General features: G+C 42.5%; 1 protein-coding gene across 1 annotated transcript; it reads left to right on the forward strand.

The window, feature by feature from the left end:
• Nucleotides 1-305: 305 nt before the first annotated feature.
• Nucleotides 306-21073, forward strand: sgpp1b (sphingosine-1-phosphate phosphatase 1b). The gene is made up of 3 exons (XM_073483355.1): nucleotides 306-1409; nucleotides 8907-8996; nucleotides 15292-21073. The coding sequence occupies exons 1-3, from the start codon at nucleotides 612-614 to the stop codon at nucleotides 15841-15843; spliced, it is 1440 nt and encodes a 479-aa protein (XP_073339456.1). The 5' UTR covers nucleotides 306-611; the 3' UTR covers nucleotides 15844-21073.
• Nucleotides 21074-21775: the final 702 nt, after the last annotated feature.

Here is a 21775-nt window from a genome sequence, read left to right on the forward strand (position 1 = left end):
CAAAAACGTGCACAAGCTCTTGGATGAGAGGTGAAACATCTTCAAGAAACTGAAACACGTCCAGTTGAACTTTTTCCTTTAAAGTTGAGAAATGTGAAACCAGTGTTTATGTTTGTAATAGTAGGAAATTAATGTGAACCCAAAGGTTGCTAAAAAAAAAAAAAAAAAGTCCTAATAAAATGGAGTCATGAATGTGCGCCCGTTTCACGAAGAATAGCGAAATTTCCGACAGCACCTAAAGGCACCAGGAAAGGCGCGCGCTCGGACGGCTCCGTGGATCTGTCAGTTGCAGGACTCCCCTCAGGTAGCGGGACACTGAACGCATCCTGCCGCACAAGAACCGACCCGTTGGTGTGTTTTTTGCGGTTATTATCTCACTTTTAACCGCTTTTCACCTCTTTCTGGTTGATATCACCTGCCGTCGTAACTTGTTATAGCTTAAAAACCGGTCCGGGCTTCACTTCTGAGCAGCTCTCCGCCGTGATGCGCGGGTCGGCTAGCTAACGTTAGCCGGGGAGCTAGCGTCCATCATCGGGCTGTTTGGGGGGGAAAAGCAGCGGAGCTCGTGCTCCTCGTTTTGGCGGTGCGGGGGCGAAGAAAACGGGATAAACATGGAGAAAAGCAGCCGATTAGTAGAAATCTTCGACTATTTGCAAGACCCACACCTTGTCGCCCGCTTCCAGAAATTTTGCGGGGTACGCGGGACGTTTTCGAGAAGCGTCCCTGCCTCTACTCCCTCCAGCAGCAGCAGGGACGCGGACCGGACTCACTCGCACAACAACGGGGCATGCCACCGTCACATCCCCGGGGAAAACGAGAGTGAAAGCGCGGCCGTCACCGGAGCCGAAGAAGACGAGTTCAAGCAAACGACAGCGGCCGGTGCTCGGAAGAGGAAACAGGGAGAGGAGAAGGAGAACGTGCCCCAGAATGGAGCGGTGGTGTCCGCGGCGAACGCCGGGGGAGACGCGGTCCTTGCGAGCAGCAACGGTCGCACCGAGTCCGCGGAGGAGGGCGGTGAAGTCCCGGTGAGCAGCACCCTGAAGCCGCTCCGCAAAAACTCTCTAACAGGTGATGCCGGACAGGAGTTCCTGATTGAGAACCGGTTCCTGTTCTACCTGTTCACCTTCGGAACCGAGCTGGGCAACGAGCTCTTCTACATCACCTTCTTCCCCTTCGTTATGTGGAACATGGACGCCTTCGTGGCCCGGAGGCTGATCATGGTGTGGGTCTGGGTCATGTACCTGGGTCAGTGCACGAAGGATGTGATCGGGTGGTCCCGGCCCGCTTCACCTCCCGTGGTCAAAGTGGAGATGTTTTACAACTCGGAGTACAGCATGCCCTCCACGCACGCCATGTCGGGCACCGCCATCCCCTTCTCCCTGTTCTTCATGACCTACGGCCGCTGGGAGGTACGTGAACGCACCTTAACTTTTTCATGTCATAAATGTCCTGAAATCTGATTTTCAGCAGGAGCAGAGAAGGAGAAGTTGGCAGGAGCTGCTTCCCTTTCCAGAGGAGGAAGCAGAGAAAGTTCCCCTTTCACACCAGCATGTGTTTACATATTGAGAAATACTAGAAATTGGTGAAAATCCAAAGAAAACTGCATCCAGAGAGCTTCACATGCTGCTCACCCTTGACCTCCTCACAGGGGCTGTGCAGCTGTACACAGATACTATAACCAAAAGACAACAGTCTGATATTAATCATGATAAAACAACAGCTGAATATATTGTTAAATATGCCACAAACTGGTGTATCACAATATTTAGGGTTAGGGTTAGAGAAGGATGCAATTTGCTTCATTAATGACTCAGTTTGAACCAAACTTAAAATGAATTCATGAGTCATTTATTAGTCAAACTCATTTTATATTTTCCTGCAGATAAATGCAGAAATGTTGAGTCGCTGACCTCATTACAGGGAATTTGTTTGTTAGTTCACATGATCACTGAGGACAGAATCAGCCAAAACCCACTTGGCTTTCACTGCCGTCCTCACGGACCCGGTGTTGCTGTGACATTGCCTGATTTTGGGTCACATCTGTGGTCTACTAGTATACACAGCCCACGTAATCATCTCCCTCGTCATGCTACAGCAACAAAAGCAACCATGTGCAAAGTGCCAACTCTCGATACAGGATCACTGAGACTTTGCCCTCTGAAGCGTCATTAACAATTAATGTGCGGTTGGCCCAGTGGATACAGTGACCAAAGCCCGGGCGGCTCTACAGCCACATGAGTACAGTAGTTTACTCTTTACTGCTTGTAAGACAGTGAAACCAAGCTCACTGTGGACACAACACGACTAAAAGTCTACAGCCAAGTGACAGTCGTCTCATACTGCTCGATACACAACAGAGAGGACGGCTTTTAGATGGATAAATAATGTAGAGGCCAGGTTTTTGTTCCAGCTTCCAAAATATTTGAGTTTTTTTTAGTCTTCTTTAATAATAAACTGAATATCTAATATAATTTTGATTGGACCAAACAATAAAATTAAAACATATCAGCTTTTCACAATTTCCTGACATTTTATCGTCTGAAAAAGATTATTGATTAACTGCAAAAATAGGTGGCAGATAAATCGATTTTGAAAATATTTTGTCAACCTCGGCTGTGCTGCAACTTGAGCTAAATGCACATGGTGAACATGGTGACATTTGGAGTGTAACATTCAGAAACTGAGCGTGTTAACGTTGAGTAGATTAATCGATTAGTCGCTTGATAGAAAAGTAGTTGCTTTTGTCAAGCAAAAATGTCAAACATTTGTTGGATCCAGGTTCCTAAATGTGACGATTTGTTACTCTTATTCGTCATTTATGAGTAAATGAAGAGTCTTTGGGTTTTGGACAGAAGAAGCTCGTCACTTTCTTCATTTTTTGACACTTCACAGACTAAAAGATTACTCGTGAAAGTAATCTACCAATTAGTTGATTAGTTGCCGCGCTCAACATACAGCTATAACTTCCTACAAACTTTCATCACTTCCTCCACTTTGGTCGCTGAGTTCCTCTTGACGTCAGCTCATATTCTAGCTCCGGTTTTCCATCATTGTCAAACATGATAAAAACTAAGTGTCTCATATCGGTGGAATAACATTCCTGCAGGAATTTTGTTTTAACAAGCCGGTCTCTGTTGTTCTTTTCCTCACCTCCCATTCACTCAGGAGGAACAACCCTCCATTGTGTCCAGTCTGTAAAAGCCAACACAAAGTCTGTATTGTCCACTTCCATTGTCTCGCTGAGCATCCACACAGTGAGGGACGTGATCGACCAACTGCAGGAAGTCTATTTGATTTTCATAGAAAGGAGCGATACGAGGAAAAGTCCAACACTATGTGGACTCTCATCACGCTCCTGAACTATATTTGTTGAGTCTTTGGCCACTTTTTGCTCTTTTAAATTCAATATCTTGAACGAAAAAAAAAAATTTTCCCCTATTTTCTGACATATTATATTATTTTATTATTATTATAATAACAAATAATTTTTCAATGAGGCATTGTGTCCCGACAGTATATAAAAAACTAATTCTTACTGTTTGAGTATATTCACAGTGGTTAAATGACAAAAAGATAGTGTACTTTTTTCCGTGCTGATTTGTGGACTCCTCTGCAACAATAATCTGCAGTTGCAGGCCTGTAAAGTTGAAGGACACTGCACTGATTACCACTTTTTGTCAGGCAGATACTCTTATTGTAGCCGCCGTCTGTTTTTCAGTTTTCCGTTATGTTCTCCAAAAAGTTGCCTGATGTTCGGCAGTCTTAACTTTGCTGTGGGTAGAAAAAAAAGCCCAGAGTTTTGGAAAGAGAAATGCGTGGGATCTCAGTATTGTGTTGCTTGAATCACAGCAGTCGAGAGCAGAGGTGGGATTGATTTACGACACTCTGCCTCCCCGTCTGTCTGCCAGAGGAGGAGATAAGAGGGCCGACCCCCTGACCTTCGAGTGTGGGGCTCAGCGATAAGATTGATTCGGTTTCTGGAGCTCTCTCCTGTGTCCTCGCGGTCTCAACAGGTCTTTCTCTTCTCTCCAACCTGAGTTTGAAAACACATAAAAGAATAGAAAATAGTGTTGAATGTCAGAAAAGCGCCAGAATGTCTGTTCTTTACATTCACAAACAAAACAATCTCTATTCAAGGTCTCAGACTACAAACTGCTGACGTATCCGTGTGGGACAGCAGATAAGACTCTCACTTTATGAACCTGATGCACTCACGTTTGTTTTGGTAATCAAAGATATCCTTATTTATCTTATCTTACATTATCGTAGCATTTGGTTTGACTAAAATCCTTCATCCAGTTAATAGATATTAAAAAAACAACCAAGACTGTGACATGACTTGAAACTGTTAGAAAGTAGTTGATTGGAAATGTTTAATGTCTGCCCATCCGGTTCAGTCTGATCCACCATCATTGTGATCTCATCTTCCAAAAAGTTTGACTTCCTCTTTTAATCCATGGCTGTTCTGCTGCCTCGGATGACTTGTCTGAGCAGAGCAGGAGTGTTTGGATTTGGAGGAGTCACAGTCAGCCAGACGGTCCTCCTCCTCCCATCACACCACCGCCCTCATCTCCAGCTCAGACAGTAACTAGAGCCAGATGTGTCTCTGTGGAAGATACTGGGGAGAATCAAAAAAAGGGAGGGGATGAGGGTCAAAAAAGAGAAAAGAGCAGCTCGAGGAGTGGAAAGTAGAGAAGAGATTAGACTCGACAGATGAGAGGAGATTAGACAAGATGAGACTGGAGGGCAAGAGATGAAGAAAGCGAAGAGGAGAGACGAGGTTGGAGGCAAGGAGAGAGGAGAGGATTAATACAGAAGAGTGATGAGGAGGACGAAGGATAAAAGAGGAGAAAATAGACTCAAAGAGGGCTGGAGGAGGAGAGTGATGGAGAGATTAGAGCCTGGGAGGCGAGAGAACGACGTAAAGGAAATCCAAGAGTTTCAGAGCTGCTCGAGTGAAAAATACGGCCGTGTTTTTATCAGATTGTGTGACATAAATTCTCATTATGTGGTCCAGCAGAGTCAGAACAGAAAACATTATGGTAAACAGGCTTTGTGTGAGACTTCCTCTCCCTGAGTGGGACCATTAGGTGGGAACTGTTCAGCTTTTCCTGCGAGCATGAATGAATTTAACTCTATAGCATTTCCTAAACTTCCAACTCTGAGTTTTGCATTGTGTTTTCATACAACGTGCAAATGAATATCAACCTAAATCTCTTCTGTTGCATTCAAAAGAAGGACAGTTTCAGAGTCTCAGTACTATTTAAAGAGCTACAGTAGAGTTTTATGACAAAGAGGGGCTGTAAACAGGAAACAGTGGCCTATAACATTCAGTTATTAGATATAAGTTCAAATGTACGAGCCCAATTTCAAGCCTGTTGCAGCAGATATGTGTTTGTTATAATGCACAGTTGAAGAATCTTACCTCAGCATTTGTAGGTCAGTCCTTATTAAATGTTGTAATGTGAGAATAGCAAGAGGAAACCTCTTCTTTCCATTTTTAAAAACATTTTTCTCTTGTTGACTTTTAGAGCTGCAAATGTGTGAAGTAGCAGCTGCCAAATTAAACATCGTAATAGCGATTTAAATTGTCTTTTTCTGTGGTATTATCAATTTACAGCAAAATAAGAATATTCACAAGTTTGGTTTGAAACCCACAAACCCGGCTAGTTTACGTCTTGGCAGTGTTGAAAGTCAAACACACACCCTGACTGCGAGCCGTGTGGTTTGGGTGTGTGTATGGATGTACAGTATGTACAGTATATGTCACGTGAGGGAGCGAACCCTCGACTGAGTCAATGAGCACTGTGCAGAGAACCACAGGCCACACAAAAAAAACACCACGTCCATAAACCTTTGCATGAGGTGACGGCCGCAGCACCGCCACGGTCAGCGGCGCGAAGCCAGAGCGAGCAGGCAAACGTGGCCGTGAGACTTGATGACACATGCTCTGTTTGCACATGGACAGAGGATACGGTTTGGACAGCGTCTCCACAGATGGTTTCTTCAGTCCTCCCTCTCTGCTCTACCCTCAGATTTGATGCTAGTCTAACACAGTGTTAGTCTGAGCATGTCGGGCGACTGCGTCTGAGCTAATCCACAGACAGAAAGACGGCTGTTTCTCAACCAAACCTCCCTCTGCGCTGACCTCATTTTGAAAGAGCCCTCAGTCTATAATTGACACTTGGTGGTTTGGGAAACACCTGTAGGAGAGGCTCACAGGAGCTGTCTGACTGAAGTGTCTCCCAGAACCAGACAGTCACAAACGTGATGCAGCAGCTTTTGACCAACTGTTGTGTCTTGTCCTTCTTGAGTAAGACATCTTTGTCTGATGACTGTGGATCAAAATGGCTGATAAGTAAATGCTAAATTATTGTGATGAATATCTGAAATGTCTGTCATCGTCATATCCGACCTGCTGCTGAAAATGAGTCTTTAGGAAGTTGATTTAAATATCTTTGGGTTGTGGACAAAACGAGACATCTGGGGACGACATCTGGGGCTTTGGGAAACACTGATCAACAGTTCATCATTTTTTTAACTTCCTTTAGACCAAACAACTAAATGATTGATGGAGAAAATAATCGACAGATAAATAAACAATGATAATAAACATTAGTTGCTTTATATTAACAGATGCAGTTTGAACAATTATTAATAAAAATGTATTTGCATGTAAAACGTGAATGTTTATTTACGTTTCCATGAAGTACAAGCTGTGAAGTCGGCTTCGTTGACCTTACCAACAGCTACTTTTTGGCAGATAAGCAGCCATTGTGTGGAGCAAAGGTTATCTCTGTGTTACAGAAATACATTAGTCCAGTAAAATACTAAGAGGCTGGAGTTCAGCCATCGTTGGCACAAAACAGCCACCTATCTTTTTATCCATCAGGCTGTAAAATGGCCTATATTTAATAGTTGTTTTGTCTTCTTTCAGTTTGCTGCAGGCTATTTATCACCTCGAAACACATTGTTGCAGCAACATTTCAATAAAGTAGATAACATGTAGATAAACGTTACAGGCTGATAGGGTTTCAAGGACAGCCGGTTCATAAAGTGAAGCAACATTTTGCCTAACAAATATATGGGTGTTAAAATCTTCAGTTTTCAGAGGTTTCAAAGGCAAATTCGCTGTGAATCACTGATGTGAGGCCGCACCGTGAAATGATCCTCGTCTCTGTTAAATTAGCATCAGCACCATCAAACGGCTCTGATTAGTCATTCCTCCCTGAAGCCTGGAGGTGCTGGAGTCACAGTGTTTTTGTGGGATTTTGTTAGAGGAAATCTGAACTATCTCAACAACAGGAGCCACAGTGAGGAGAACAAAAGGCTTTCAGCAAGGGTGCAAACCTCAGCAGCTTTCATCTGTCGTCTCTGTCTCTCGGCTCAACTGTCACTCATTTTCTTTTTCTTTCATTCTTTCGATCTGTCTGGCTGCGTTCACACCACAGACCTGCATGTTTAAGTCTGGATCGCTGCTTTATTTAGAGCTTAAACTATCGCTGTGTTGTTAGGCAACATTTACGTGATTTTTCAAGGCTAAAAGCCAAATATGTCTTTGTTTCAGCCTTCGGTTTTATGTGATAATAGACTGAATATCTCTGATGTGACATCGGCACACACGTGTAAATCATAGCTGCATACAGTGCAGATTTCTCACCAGATTTTCCAGCCAGAATTTAAATAAATTGAACTTTGACCCTGGATTCTCTCTCTGACCTCTGTGATGAAGGTCTGGAGCGATGGGAGATGGAAATATTGAAAGAGCTGAATTCACTGTCGTCTGATTTACTGACATTTTGTGACCCAACTCTTTAATTCTCTAGGAGCTTTAGAGAGAGGACAAGACAATAAGGTTCAAAATATTATTATTTCAATTGACTAGAGCTGCAACGATAACTCAATTAATCGATTAGACGACTGACCGAATTGTCATTTTTGGTGAAAACAGTCATTAGTTTTTTGATTTATTAAACATTTCTAGTAGCATATTAGTTATGTGATTATGTGATATTCATGTACTTTAATTGCCTCTGCAAGCACATCACTACAGCTTCTTCTAGCTAACACTAACTTAATAGTTTGTTGGGAGGATGATGATCCATTTGTGAAATGCGCAGCAACCGTTGGGTATTGGGTCTGATTTAAAGCCATGTGTTCGTGTGACCCAGATCAGAACTGCAGAACCCTGACCCAGTACAGCTTTCTGCAGTTTATGCCGATTAGAAAACAAATAATCAGAGTCACACGGAGGGAGAAAGAATCTGACTTTGGACACTTTGAGCTGCAGTATGAACGCAGCCTTTCTTCTCTCCGGCTACATCTGATAAGGAAACCGCAGAATCGCTGAAATATTTATGAGGTCCGTTGAGCCCAGAACACATTGGCAGATAATCACGTCCACTACATCACTGCAGCATTTTATCTGGGCCTTTAACATACTGTACATTGAGCATATTGACTCCGGCACACACAATCATTTTATTATCATGTTGTTATCTGCTCAGAACAATAAACGTGTCGGGGTTTTATGTATTTATGCTTTGATACAGAGACTCATCATCGGATCAGCTACAGTATGTATTGCATAATGTGAAGCATGAGTGCAGATCAAAGAAGAGTCGACGCTATGTGCATTGAGATGAACGCAGCTTTAATATTGTGAAATCATTTGAACTCTTTCCACTCTGTTGTACATTCAGAGCTACTCACCAAACCTCTTGTGTATCTGTGAGAGGTGTAACGTGTGTCGAGTGCATTTCCTTCCAACAAATAATAACCAACATTTGATAAAGTTATTCGTTATCAAAAAAAGAAGTTGTCGCATTAATCTATATTTCAAGTTTCACCTGTAAACATTTCATTAGTGTGAAGCTGTGTTGAAAAGTCTCCTTTCTCCTCCACAGTACCCGTTCTCACTGGGCTTCAGCATCGCTCTCTGCTGGTGTCTGGTGGTCTGTGTTAGCCGGATCTACATGGGGATGCACTCGGTCCTGGTAAGTCCACACACACACACGCACACACACACTGAGGTGCGAGCCTCACCACCCGCAGTGTCAGTTTAGCACCGTCGGCAGTTTGAACGTGATAGCTGATTTGTGGGAAACCGAATCCGAGCAGCAGTCACCTCGGCTATATAACTGGGCTGGCGTCAGGTTCGGGTGTCACCTGTGTAACTGTAGAAATGCAACACACAGAGCAAAGACACATACTTACAACACAAGACATTAGTGTTGACCGATCACTGAGAAAACAGTGAAAATGTTAATGTTTCCTGGGCTTTGGCCAATATTAGATATTATCGAATATAGAACAGCTGTGTGACTCTGCTTCTTCCATGAATGTGATTCTTTACTTTAATTTATTACAGTGTACAGTGTATTCTTTGCACCACAGTCCTAATTTAAAAGTTTTCAGTTAATATTATTTTGTTATTTCATAGTGATGTATATGTTGCTGCAAAGGCAGAAGTGATAACATTGTCTATTGTGATATTTGGGCAGGCCAGAGCAAGCTTGATATGGTGAAAACATAGACTGTCGGTGTTCGTTGTGTTATTTGTTTGGTGTGATTAGCTGGCAGGGTGTGAAACAGGAAACCTGTGCAGCCATTGATTTTAGGCAGGAGGTGGAATCTGAATTTAAGCCTCCAAACAATAGTTTTTCCTGCTTTAGAAATGTGGAGAAAACAAGCTAAGTCCACCAACATCTGCCAGGTGTCTGCAGCTTATTCACACCCAGCAGGGGCTGTTATTATACTGAAATCACTGCAGAGTTCCTTTCTTAAATGTACAAAAGTGGTGAAGGAATGAATTTCTAGTTTAATTAAGATAGAAGGAACTGTTTTCTGAAGCTGTGCTGTTTTCCAGAGGTCTCACTGTCACAGCTGTCCAGATTTTAGCATTTTGTTCCAAGATTTTTGAACCTCTTTTGAGTGTCTACCGGTGTTACCCGTACCACACAGTGAATCTCGATCATGCATCATATCTTCAACATGTTTAGACCTGTATATGTATCTAATAAAGGTTAAAACAATAATCGGCAGCATGTCACACTTCTTACCGGAGAAGCATTGAGACATTCATGCCTGCAAAAACCTGCTCCTGCTCCCATTATCCGCTGCTGTCACGTCAGCGGGCTGTTTTGCCGACAGCAGGGCTTTGGTTGGATGAGATCGCTGCTGCACAATACAGGTACAGTCATGAAAAACATCATCTAACACCACCAGGTCGGGTGGGTGCGGTTGCTTCTGTTGCCCTGCAGCGTACAGTAATACTGGGTTGTGAGTGTCAATAAAAGAGGTCACTAATGGCTTGAGTGAGCTCACTTCAGTGTGTGTGTGTCTGGGTGAAGTGCAGTAGTCACACAATCTTTTTCAATCAAGATAATTAGTACTGATGAATCATCCTCGTCTCAGACAGAGTGAACCAGGTTTGTTGGGGGAACTTCGCTAAGCATTTCACCCGTAAGTTGGTTGTTTTGTCGGTTTGTCAGCAGGATTACACAAAAGCTAACGATCAAATTTCCATGAAACTTGGATGGAGGTTGGGTCTCGGCCAAGGACGTTATATTACATCATGTGAAAGCTGCTCAGCTGCGTTTTGAAGCCAAAAAAGCTCGACTTCCTGGCTATGAAAATTGTCAATGTTTTGCAGCTGATAAAGGAAAACAAGTAAGACCAACACATTGGATTAATAAACATATTAATCTAATTCACCATGCCACCGAATTCAACAGACCTCGAGCCCCAGATGTTAAAGACTCAGACAAATTATTTTGGCTCATAAAGGTCATAAAAATCTTCCAGATGTGTGTGTGTGGGGGTTCTTCTGTCCACAAGGCCGTCACATTAACCCTCGTTTGGGGTAATTTCCTTCACTGGTAAATGATGTCACTGTTGATCGTGCAGTCTGTCGCCGTGGCAACAGTCACAGCTGTGTCAGAGGGACTGACGGATGATGTGGGACCAGCAGACGTTACAGTACGCCGGCCGTCCTCCCACACAAACTCCAGAAGGTAACTCCACATCAGAGACTCTCTTTAAGGGCTTTCTGTGGCTGCCCGCAGGCGGCGAAGACCACGAGCACATCTGCCGGCTCATATCTCATCACAGCTGCAGAAAAATATCCCTGTTTTCACTCCTCTGATAAAAGAGGCCTGACCTAGAAAAGGCAATCAAGACGATTAATTCATCTAGATAATTAGATTTACAATTCACAGAGCAGAGCTGAGTCATCCTGGTGAGCTCAGCAACAACCTGCGGCACGCCTCATTTGTCCTGGCAGTTCACCAGCTTCAAGTTCGACCCAGCACCAACAATCCCACAACTCTCAGACATATGAAACCCTCAGCTCGTTTGCCTTAGAGATGACTTGTTACTGTGATCAAGATTTTGACAGTGAGATGGCATTTAAATGAGTCTTATCTCAATAACTGACAAACATTGTACGGTTGAGACAGGTTTTACTTGTGTGACACCTCCTGTGGGTTTATAACTGCTTCAAAAGTTCAGCTGTTCAGTCTGCAGACATATTTTTGCGTCCTCTTTGCACCAGAGGATGCAGCTTCGTTCAGCAACTAAAAATAAAACACACATCAGTGCATTGTTTGTCTGTTTACAGCGAGGAAGCATTAAACCACCTGTTTCCTTCCTGCAAAGTACTTTTACTATTTATTCCTGTTACAGTTTGTCCTCTCTCCTCTTCCTCCTCCTCCTCCTCCTCCTTCTCCGGTTCCTGGATAAAATCATCCTGCTGCTTTTCATTCTGTTCATTTTTCCTCACTTTCAACCTCACGAGGATGTAAATAATGTCTGTAACTGTAGCAACCGTTCATTTCAGCTCAGGCCTGTCAGTTTATCTCTAAGATCTAAATAATCCCTTCCATAAACTGTCCCCTTCAATAAACTCAGAGAAACCATATTTTTCCACATGCCTGTAATCTGCGTCTGATTCTTTCTCTGCATCCGTGAAACTATGTCGTACTTGTAATGGCTAAAGTATTCAAACCAGAGATGCTGTTTATATTGGATCATTACATCAACTGGGAAAAATCTGGATGTCCGATCCATGTTGTCCATCAAAGCCTTGTGATTATTCAGACATATTTAGGATGGAGCGGTCAGTTACAGCTCGGCCCTTTTTATTTCCGAGCTTTTTGTCTGCACAATAACACATTTCTGACCTGCTACTTTCTTACTGCTTCATCTCAAAACACTGCAGTTTAAGGCTGGATTACAAAGAAGTGAAGAAGCTCATGTCCACCTGCTCCACAGTCGGACCATGTGTCGACCGCTGTGTTTCAGGGAGTGGAGCTCGAACACATGGTGCGCCATTATCGGTCTGCTCTGCTGTGCAGGCCTGCCGGGTACTCTGTGTGTTCTGGAAATCATCACGCCCAATAAAACAACTTCCTCCTCCTCTGTTGTGCAGGAAGAGCTCGGAGACAAATAGCTGTTCTGCTACTGATGATGTTGTTGACATCTGTTAACCTTTTTACAGACTGCCCACTGAGCACTTTCTCACAGTTTTGTTGGTTTAAGTCTAAAACGAGAAGAGAATCTGAACCCTTCTTCTGTGTTTGTTTGGTGAACGGCGGATTAGAGTTTCTCGTTATCCAACTAAATGTGTGTTCGGATAGAAAGTGAAGCAGATTTTAGTCGTGTTAGAAATATAGTCTTCATGTTCCTCCAGTGTATTTGATTTTCCTCTCCTCTGTGACATGGATGTGTATTCTTGACGTCTCTTCCCGTTGACCTTGTATCCAATCTCACCGCCCCTAAGACTCATGTTTAGTGTGAACACACAGTAAGGTAGTCAGAAAGCCCTCAGAGGCAAATTTGTAAGTATAAATATTGAAATGTATAAATCATAGAGCTGAAACTAATCATTTCTGTATCTTTTCATCCAAAGCTTTGTTAGTTTCAGCTTCTTAAATGTGAAGATTTGCTGTTTTTCCTTTTTTCTTTGATAAACTATGAAAAAATCTTCCGGTTCTGGACTTTTTTTTAGGGACAAAACAACTAATGTATCAACATTTTTCAGTATTTAGTGAGATTTTAATGAGGAATCCAGAAAATAATAGACCGACAAAACAATAGTTGAAATAATAATAAGCTGCATCCCTTACAAAAGAAGTGGGTATTAGTTTGACTTAAGTCTGACACATATCTCTTCTGTCATAATAACATTTAAGCATCATTTGAGTTGTATTAATGGTGGCGTGATTGTAGAGAAGGATGGCTGATACCAATGCTTTACGTTGGGTGTGCACGATGTTTTTAGCTAAATAAGCACAGATAATATTCGACCGGAGTTCCTCCCATTTTTCCGGGATGCTGAACTCTTCCAGGACACGTGAAACTCTGGTCTCGGGGGAGAAGAGATTATTCACTTGCTGTCCAAATGTCCACAACTGAACTTAGTTGAACAGTGTTTTAATGGACGCTGATAGCAGGAACCATTAAGTCATTAAGGCTTCCAGTTGGACCTCTGGCTGACTGAACATACAGTGTTATTAGTGCTGTAGTTCTGCTTCTACTGACACGATATCCTCTCATTTATTTTCATTATAAGGCACTTAAGATAAAAGCTTCGACCCAGTAACATGTACATGTTGTTCCTCAGGGCACCACGCCACCCGCTCGCCCTGTTTCTGGACATTTTTACATCAGGCAGCTGATTGTTTCGGAGCTCCCTCTAGTTGTGTCAGTGGAGGAGAAAATTACAGACAGCTTAAAGCTTTCAGCGTGTGTCATTAAGAGAGAGAGGGCTGATAAAAGTTTGCAGCGGCAGCACGGAGCTGATGAATCAAAGGTTTCCTGTCGGTTATCTTTCTGCTGAGTCACCTGTCATTGGTCGGACAGTAAAATGTGTCCTTGCAGTCGACCGTGTCCACTCAGACGGCCGGGACACGAGTCCTCTGCCAACATGTGACGTCTCTGGTACGTGTAGGTTAATGACTGACTGTGAGAGCAGGGCTTCTGTGGACCACAACATGTATTTAAGCAGCCAGATAGATATTTAAACTGTAACAGGACCTTGGTTTGCTTTCAGCGAGGTCGTCCAAGTGGGATAACCTGCCGGCTGAAATGTTCCAGCGTTTGGCTGGCGGACGGAGACGGGTGTGAATTTACAGTAACACTCATTGATTTCTCTTCCAGGGAAAGTGAACACTGATTACACTCGTCTGAAGGAAAGTAAATACTGAGCACACCCCAGTCAGACTGAAGAGGGACTGTTAACTCTTGATTTACACTCTCCAGCTACTGTGCAGTCTGTGCAGCGCACATACGCACTTTGAACGAATGTAAATAAACCAAAAATGGCCAAGAAATCAAGTGAACTCAGCAGAGATTTGACTGGAGCTGCTAGTTAATCTGCCAATTATTTTCTTCATTAACTTTTCAGTCTATAAAAGCTCAAAAAACTGTGAAAAATGCTCATCACAATTCCCCAGAGCCCAAAGTGACGTCTTCAACTTGCTTCTTTTGTCCGACCGAACAGTGCAAAACCCAAAGACTCTTCATTTACTGTCAGAAATCATCACAATTGCTGTAAATTCTACCCTTCTATCCTTTAATCTCTAAAAGTAACTAACTTCAATATCTGGAAGAAAAATATTTCATGTTAAACCCTGAATTAGGTTATGTTAAAAACAAAAAACTGAAGCATTTCTTTAATTTCAGGTTGTCTCTAAAAGTAATTAAGATGTTTTTGTTCTCTGAATCATCAGTTCCCGAGTTCTACGTCAGCTTCGTGGTGAATTCAGGGAAATGTGATGCGGAGGTTAAATGGTACACGTCAGTAAATCTGCAGCAGGAAGCCAAACTGTCAGTTTGTAGCTCGGGTCGATAACTAAACGACTGTGATGACCCCTGTGCTCAAAGTTCACTGCCATGTTGAGCTCGCTGATATCCCGTTTCCTGCCGACAGTCAACTTCCTGTATCCATCAGCAGAAAATGCACCAATAAATTTCTCCTTATCGAAAGTTATCTGATAACGATGTTCATATTTAAATTCAGTTTGCAGGAAAATACTTCACTGATTCAACAGTAAACGACAAAAGATAGAAATTCAGTTTGTTACAAAGTTCAGCTTCTCTTATCTGTCCAGAGTGAACCCTCCTCCCAGACAAATCAATAAAGGATCTCTGAAAAAGAAAATAAACACACAACATCTCCGGTGGCTTCAGATATTCAGAGTCAATATGCACCGCACACCGCTACAGAAGTGTTACCTTCATCATCACACTACGACACGTTAACCTTCTGCTCCTCTGTTTTCCCTGCAGGACGTGATCGCCGGCGTCCTCTACAGCAGCCTGATCCTGCTCTTCTTCCTGCCGGCGTTGGACCTGATCGACGGCTTCAACCTGACCTGCCGCTACGCCCCGCTCGTCATCATCTCGCTCCACCTGGGCCTGGGCCTCTTCTCCTTCACCCTGGACACCTGGAGCACCTCTCGGGGCGACACCGCTCAGATCCTGGGAACGGGCGCCGGGGTGGCCCTGGCTTCCCACGTCAACCACCTCCTGGGTCTGATGCCCGACCCGACGCCGGAGCAGCTCCCCTTCACCGCGCCCACCCTCAGCGCCGGTCTGGCAGGCATGGCCATGCTGCGGCTCGTCATGGGCGTGCTGGTGCTGGTGACCACGCGGGCAGCGATGAAGGCCATCACCATCCCGCTGGTGTGCCGGGTCACCGGGGTGCCCTGCGACGACGTGAGGAAGGCCCGACAGCACATGGAGGTGGAGCTGCCTTACCGCTACATCGTGTACGGGATGGTGGGCTTCAACGTGCTCTTCCTGGTCCCGTTCCTTTTCAGCTGCCTGCAGATCTCCTGATTGGATGTTAGTGCACTACCTGGTCAGATGTTCACCGGGACCTCTTTCTTTAGTCCTCTGGGTCGGGACTGAAGTGAGTTAAAGCTGAAACACTGATCTGAGCTGACGTGTGATCAGTTTTTTGGTTCAGGTTGTTTTCAGGATGTGTTCGACTGTCCTGACGGACTCGACTGTTATCAGTTCTACCTGTGGCGACCCGTATCGTTCTCGTTCTTTAGTTTTTATTTAAAATCAAATCAGACGGCTCCTCCTGATCCCAGGACACACCGAGCCACTCCTCCTCCACCAGCTTCATTCATTAGAGAGCAAAAAGCTTCCTAACAGTGGCCTCTGAGAGACTAAATACGCCACTGATTGCTACTGATAAATGACCTGTGTCTTTAAAATTGTTATTATTAAGAGTTCAGACAAAGAACCACAAATAATTCACTGCTGTCAGTCTTTTTACAAGCTGGAGAGTGTTTAGTGACTCGTTTAAAACCTTGTGGACGAGTTCTTGACATAGTTTTGATGTAGAGCTGCAACTAAAAGTTATTTTGATTGTCGATTATTCCCTCAAATTACTCAGTTGTCAGAAAATGTCCTCAACTGTCTTGTTTTGTCCACAACCCAAAGATATTCAGTTTACTGTCACTGAGGAGGAAAGAAACCAGAAAATATTCACATTTAAAGAAGCTGGAATCAGAGAATTTTACCTTCCTTCCATAAAAATTACTCAAACAAAATGAATTTAATTGTTGACTACTAATCGATTCTTCGTTGCAGCTCGAAAAAAAACTCAAAAATACTCAGTTACACTAATAGAAAATGGAGGGAGACGGCATATCCTCACATTTCAGACTCTTGACCTGAGAATTTCTGTAGTTTGGTTGCAGATACAGTTTTTGTTGTTTGAACTTTGTGTGGTTCTTTGTCAGGAAGCTTCTTAATAATATCTGATCTTCCTCTCGTCTGTCTCAACTCTCAAAGCAATAAGATCCTTCTGATTTTATACTTTCTTATTCTTATATCAGAGTTTATACTAGCGGAGAAAAAGGTTTCTCTTCGACCTGTCGAGTGAACTCCTCTTGATCACACGTGCACAGTCTCTTCCTAAAGGGCTCTTCCACTCTGTCTCCATTCAGACAATTTATCGTCTCTTCTCTGCGGAGGTTGAGTCTTTTCCTGTGACGAAGCCACGACCGGCACATACTGTAGGATTCAGGAGGAAGCGTCACTTTGTTTGGGAAATGTACAGAGAGGTTTTTTTATTATTAATAGTTCATCAGGATGACAGGAATTTGTCCACTTGGCTCAGCATTTCTTTTGTAACACTGTAAACTGACTTCCTGTTAGAGATGCTCTCGATGGCACGCAGCCACTTCCTGTTCAGAGGAGAGTTTGATGCGCTCGTGTCAGGAGGGCGGAGGAGGTGGAGAAAACGCTGCTCTCGGGAGGGAAGACGCGTGGAGCGCTGACGGTCGAGAGACCAGAGGAGGGAGGTCAGGATGATGAAGGGACGACGACTGAACAGATGAATTTAACACAAAAAAGTTACGTAGCTTTCTCACAGGAGGAAAAACAGACGGAGTACGGCGAGAGCAAGATGCATAAAACTCTGTAGATTCACAACTAAATCTGTGTGTACGTTGTGTATTCTGAGTCTTTGTAGTCGGGTTTCACGTCGACACGCTTCGTTTCCTCCCCCGTCAATTATTCATATTCGGTTGCAGAAATTCGTTGAATAAAATGTGACACGATCACAAACTTAAACGTTGTTAGTTCAGATTAGATTTTTACACGAGGAACATATCGTGGCTTCATTTCGTCAACATGAACGTCGACACTACACGACACTCTTGATCACCTCTCTGACATTTATTGATGGTGATCACTGGTGCAGGCACATGTGATGAATAAATAATAGGTGAACTATAAATAGCCACAGCCGAACGACATGCAGCACGATCAGCCTCTACTTCTCTTTTCTTTTCACTGAAAACACGAGTAAAGGTGCGTTTACATCCAAGAGTGTAGACTCATATTTCTGCCATCTTTAGTCGTGAATCTACTCTGAGTTTATTCATCTCGCCCCCCAGAAATTTAAAATATTATGACTGTAAATGGAGCGATAGTATTCATTTATATTCTGCCTACAAGTCTGTGATTTATCCGATGATATGAAGACTTAATCCAGGACACTGGAGACTTTATATTTTGTCACAGAACAAGATTTCATGTAATTTGTAAAGATTAACAAGAAGAAAATACAAATTAGTCGAGTTTAAAGAAAACATCTGCAGGTTTTCCCCTAAAAACAGTTCAGGAATAAAGAAAACAGACTCGTCAGCCTCCACGTGGACTTTGACTCCAGCTTCCTCTCCGCCTGTCGTCCTCCACAGACCACTAAAGTCTTTCTTTCTTTATTTCTTTCTTTCTTTATTTCTTTCTTTCTTTAGAAAAATGAGTTGAATTTCAGAGGTGGTACACCAGGTGTTAGTTAATTATTAACTACGGACCACTGAGTGCCCCTTCAGCAGAAACACCAGTGATGCGTTCAGTGTCTGAAACATTTCACTGTCCTGTGTTTGAACTGAACTCTCGAGGCAATAACGACTGAACATCTGGACCGAAGCTTGATGTTTCATTCACACATTCCTCCTGCAGCAGATTGTGGGTGAAGTGCCTTGCTCGAGGGCAGTTTCAGGTGCTGCTGCCCTCTGCTGGGGACCTTTCACCTGTCAGAACTGAACACCAACAGAGTCCAGAGAAAAACAGACATTTCAGAGTCTTAATGAGCCTCAGTGAGAGCAGCAGGAGCCACAGCTGACCTGCTGTACGTTGTTGTTTTATGGTACTGTTCTGATATGAATGCACTGTTCCCAGAATGCACTGCTCCCCCCCCCCCGAGCCGGGAAGAAAATCTGAAGTCAATGTTAATCTGAGGAAACAATTTAATAAGATTTTTAACCACTGCCCGGCTCCTTTCACTTCCTGTGGCCTTGCCTCGTGCACCAACACATTTCTGTTTGTTGAAGCGTTTTATTGTCTGAATGTGGTTTCCTGAAACGGGAAGTTTGTCTGCGTTTGCTTTTTTGTGTTTTTCGGCTCATCAACAAAACAACTTGTGTTCATCCTGTGGCGGGACGAGGTTTGTCTCAACAGTCACCGCTGTTCCAATAGATTTCAATAAATAAAACACACCTCCATCAGTTCATGCAGGAACGTTATCTCCAGGAGTTAGATGAGATTTTTACAGATTCACAAAACCAAAACCCTTTCAACGTCTGTTGATATTTGACATGACCAGTAACCTCCATCTTAAATAAGTGAGGTAAAGCAGTGATAAATCAGGATTAAGCTGTACGTGTTTAAACATGTGTCGTGTTTGGTATTTACGTCGCGGCGGCAGCAGGAAGTTTCCTCTGCAGATGGAGAAACGATCGAGGAAACGAGATGATAAATGAGATTAAACCAAACTTCCTGACACTGATTATAATAATCGTTTCCATTGTGAGGCTCCAAAAGGCCAGCACACCCGTATATTCACGTTCAACAACCTGTGTGTGTGTGTGTGTGTGTGTGTGTGTGTGTGTGTGTGTGTGTGTGTGTGTGTGTGTGTGTGTGTGTGTGTGTGTGTGTGTTGGATGAATGGAAGATCTGTGGTAGCTACAGCAGAGCTGGCCCGAGGTGTTTCACTGGACCTCAGATGGACTGAAACTTATTTATTACAATTTATTACACTTAAATTTAAATTAACTTTATTTGACAAATAACTCGAGAGAAATCAAATAAAGGCAGCAATGTAAAAATAACATTGTAAAACAATAACTGAGTATTGGATCTCAGATTTTGTTGTTGTAATCCAAGAAATTATTAAAATCCCTAATTTCATTTGTTCAAATCCCGTTTATTTTTATTTGGCAGAGTCAACCCCAGATTTTGTTTAATCCTAAACATTTAAATCTAAAAGTGTATTGGGTAATCTATAAGTGTAATTTCTTTTTGTTTGTTTAAAACAAATAGTTGTCATGATCCCAAAGACCAAGCAGCTCACCTCAAATGTGTTTTAATCCTGAATATTATTTGTTTTGATCCCAAATTTTGGCCTGTGATAAAATCCTAAAACGTGCCCCACGCTCCTGAATTACGTTGTTAAATTTACCCTTTTTTAAATAATATGACCAAATTTTATAGTGACTCTGCTCAGGAAACCCCAAACCCAAATATGTTTATGCCCAGATGTTGCCAGCTGTTGAACAACAACAAGAAGTTTATTAGTAAAAGTATAAATGATATTTTGTGTTTTCCACTGAGCACAGGAGCCTTCACGAAGGTCTCAGCTCCTCTGGGGCCCCTGGAGGCCGAGGGCCCGGCTCTGTTTGTTGTTTCTCTTTTGCTTTCGTTTCTATAAAATACTTTTTATATGAAAACTCTTTCTTACTTTGACCAAATATAAAGAGGTTGAACTGTGTCGCCTGTAGCTCAGCTAGCTGAAGTTGCTCCACGCTTCTCTTTAGTGCCTTTCAGGAAGATGTTTTATATTTCCCGACTTCTGTTCCGACTCTCTTCCGTCTGTTAGTCGTGTTGCCTTTTGCACTTTGTCGCTGCGTTATGTTTCTCTTCAGGGAGGGAAAATGGGGGGAAAAAAATGTTTCCTGGTTGATAATTTAGTAAATTCAAACCAGACTTTAGTTTCCTGCACTTCTGCCTTCACTTGAATTAGCAACAAGTGAGTCACTGTAGTTGAAATTTAAAAATGTTTGATTTGAACCTTTTGGTCCTGTTTTCATTCACTGACTGTTTGCATGAGAAAAATATTAAATGAGTCACTGATGATGATTTTTTTTCTGCCTGTTTGTCACCAACCAAATAAACCTGCGAGTGATTCTTCTGTTTGGTTAAAGTGACGAGTTTCATTCCAAAATGTCTCACATCCGTTTCAGGAATAATAAAGTTCTCAGTTGATAAATTATTTAAAATATTCCGGATCAGATGAAATGTTACGGTTAAGTTTTATCTCGTTGTCCGAGCTGGTGTCATATTTTTCATTTTGGAAATAAACTCTTCATATTTCAGTTTCAGAGTTCGGTCATGTCCTGAGCTGACGGATGTGTTTCACAGTATTGTTTTTATATTTCTGCAGGTTTTATTGTTGGATTTGATCTTTGATTAAAAAAATGAGGATCCGTTTCTGTCCGATTGTTTGTTTGTGTGAAATTAACTGAAATAAAAATGATAGAAAAATGAATGTACCCACTGCTCTTTGGTTGTTTATCTTGTATAAGTACCCAAAAGTCACACTCGGGAAAAGTGAAAGTTATCTAAATGAATAGTACTTGAGTAAAAATCTTAAAGTATCTGGTATTAAATGTGCTTGAGTATCAAAAGTACACAAAAGTATATTATACGTGTATTTTGACGTATGTATAAACTGTATGATGTGTCGACTGACTATCAGATCTGTTTTCTAGCATTTTTCTGATTATTGGGATCAGTTTTTTTATCATATCGTTGATAAATTGATTCAAGAATTAGCTACTTTGACTCTGATGCAGCATGTATTCTGCAAAGTAACTAGTAACTAAAGTTATCTCAAATAATCGTAGTGGAGTAAAAGTACAAATTGCCTCTAAAATGTAGCGGAGTGGAAGTGTAAAGTAGCAGAAAATGGAAATTTGAGGGAACGGGCTGGAAAGTCCTTGAAAAGTTCTTGAATTTGAATAAATGTCACCTCCTGAGTGCTGAGTTCAGTCAGAGTTGACCTGAATTCTGTCTGATGTGACGTTTAGTCTCGTTCTGACTTCCTTCCTCGCTCTCTGACTCTTTCCTGGCACCGTTACCTTTAATAAACTTGTGGATTTCTCTGGTTTGAGAATATGTAACAAAGGTTGAGTCGCTTTTAGACATTTTAATACAGAAGTCTGACACATTATATCTTTGAGGCATGAGG

The sequence above is a fragment of the Pagrus major genome, chromosome 16 (genome assembly GCF_040436345.1).
Source record: "Pagrus major chromosome 16, Pma_NU_1.0".
Lineage (NCBI taxonomy): Eukaryota > Metazoa > Chordata > Actinopteri > Spariformes > Sparidae > Pagrus > Pagrus major.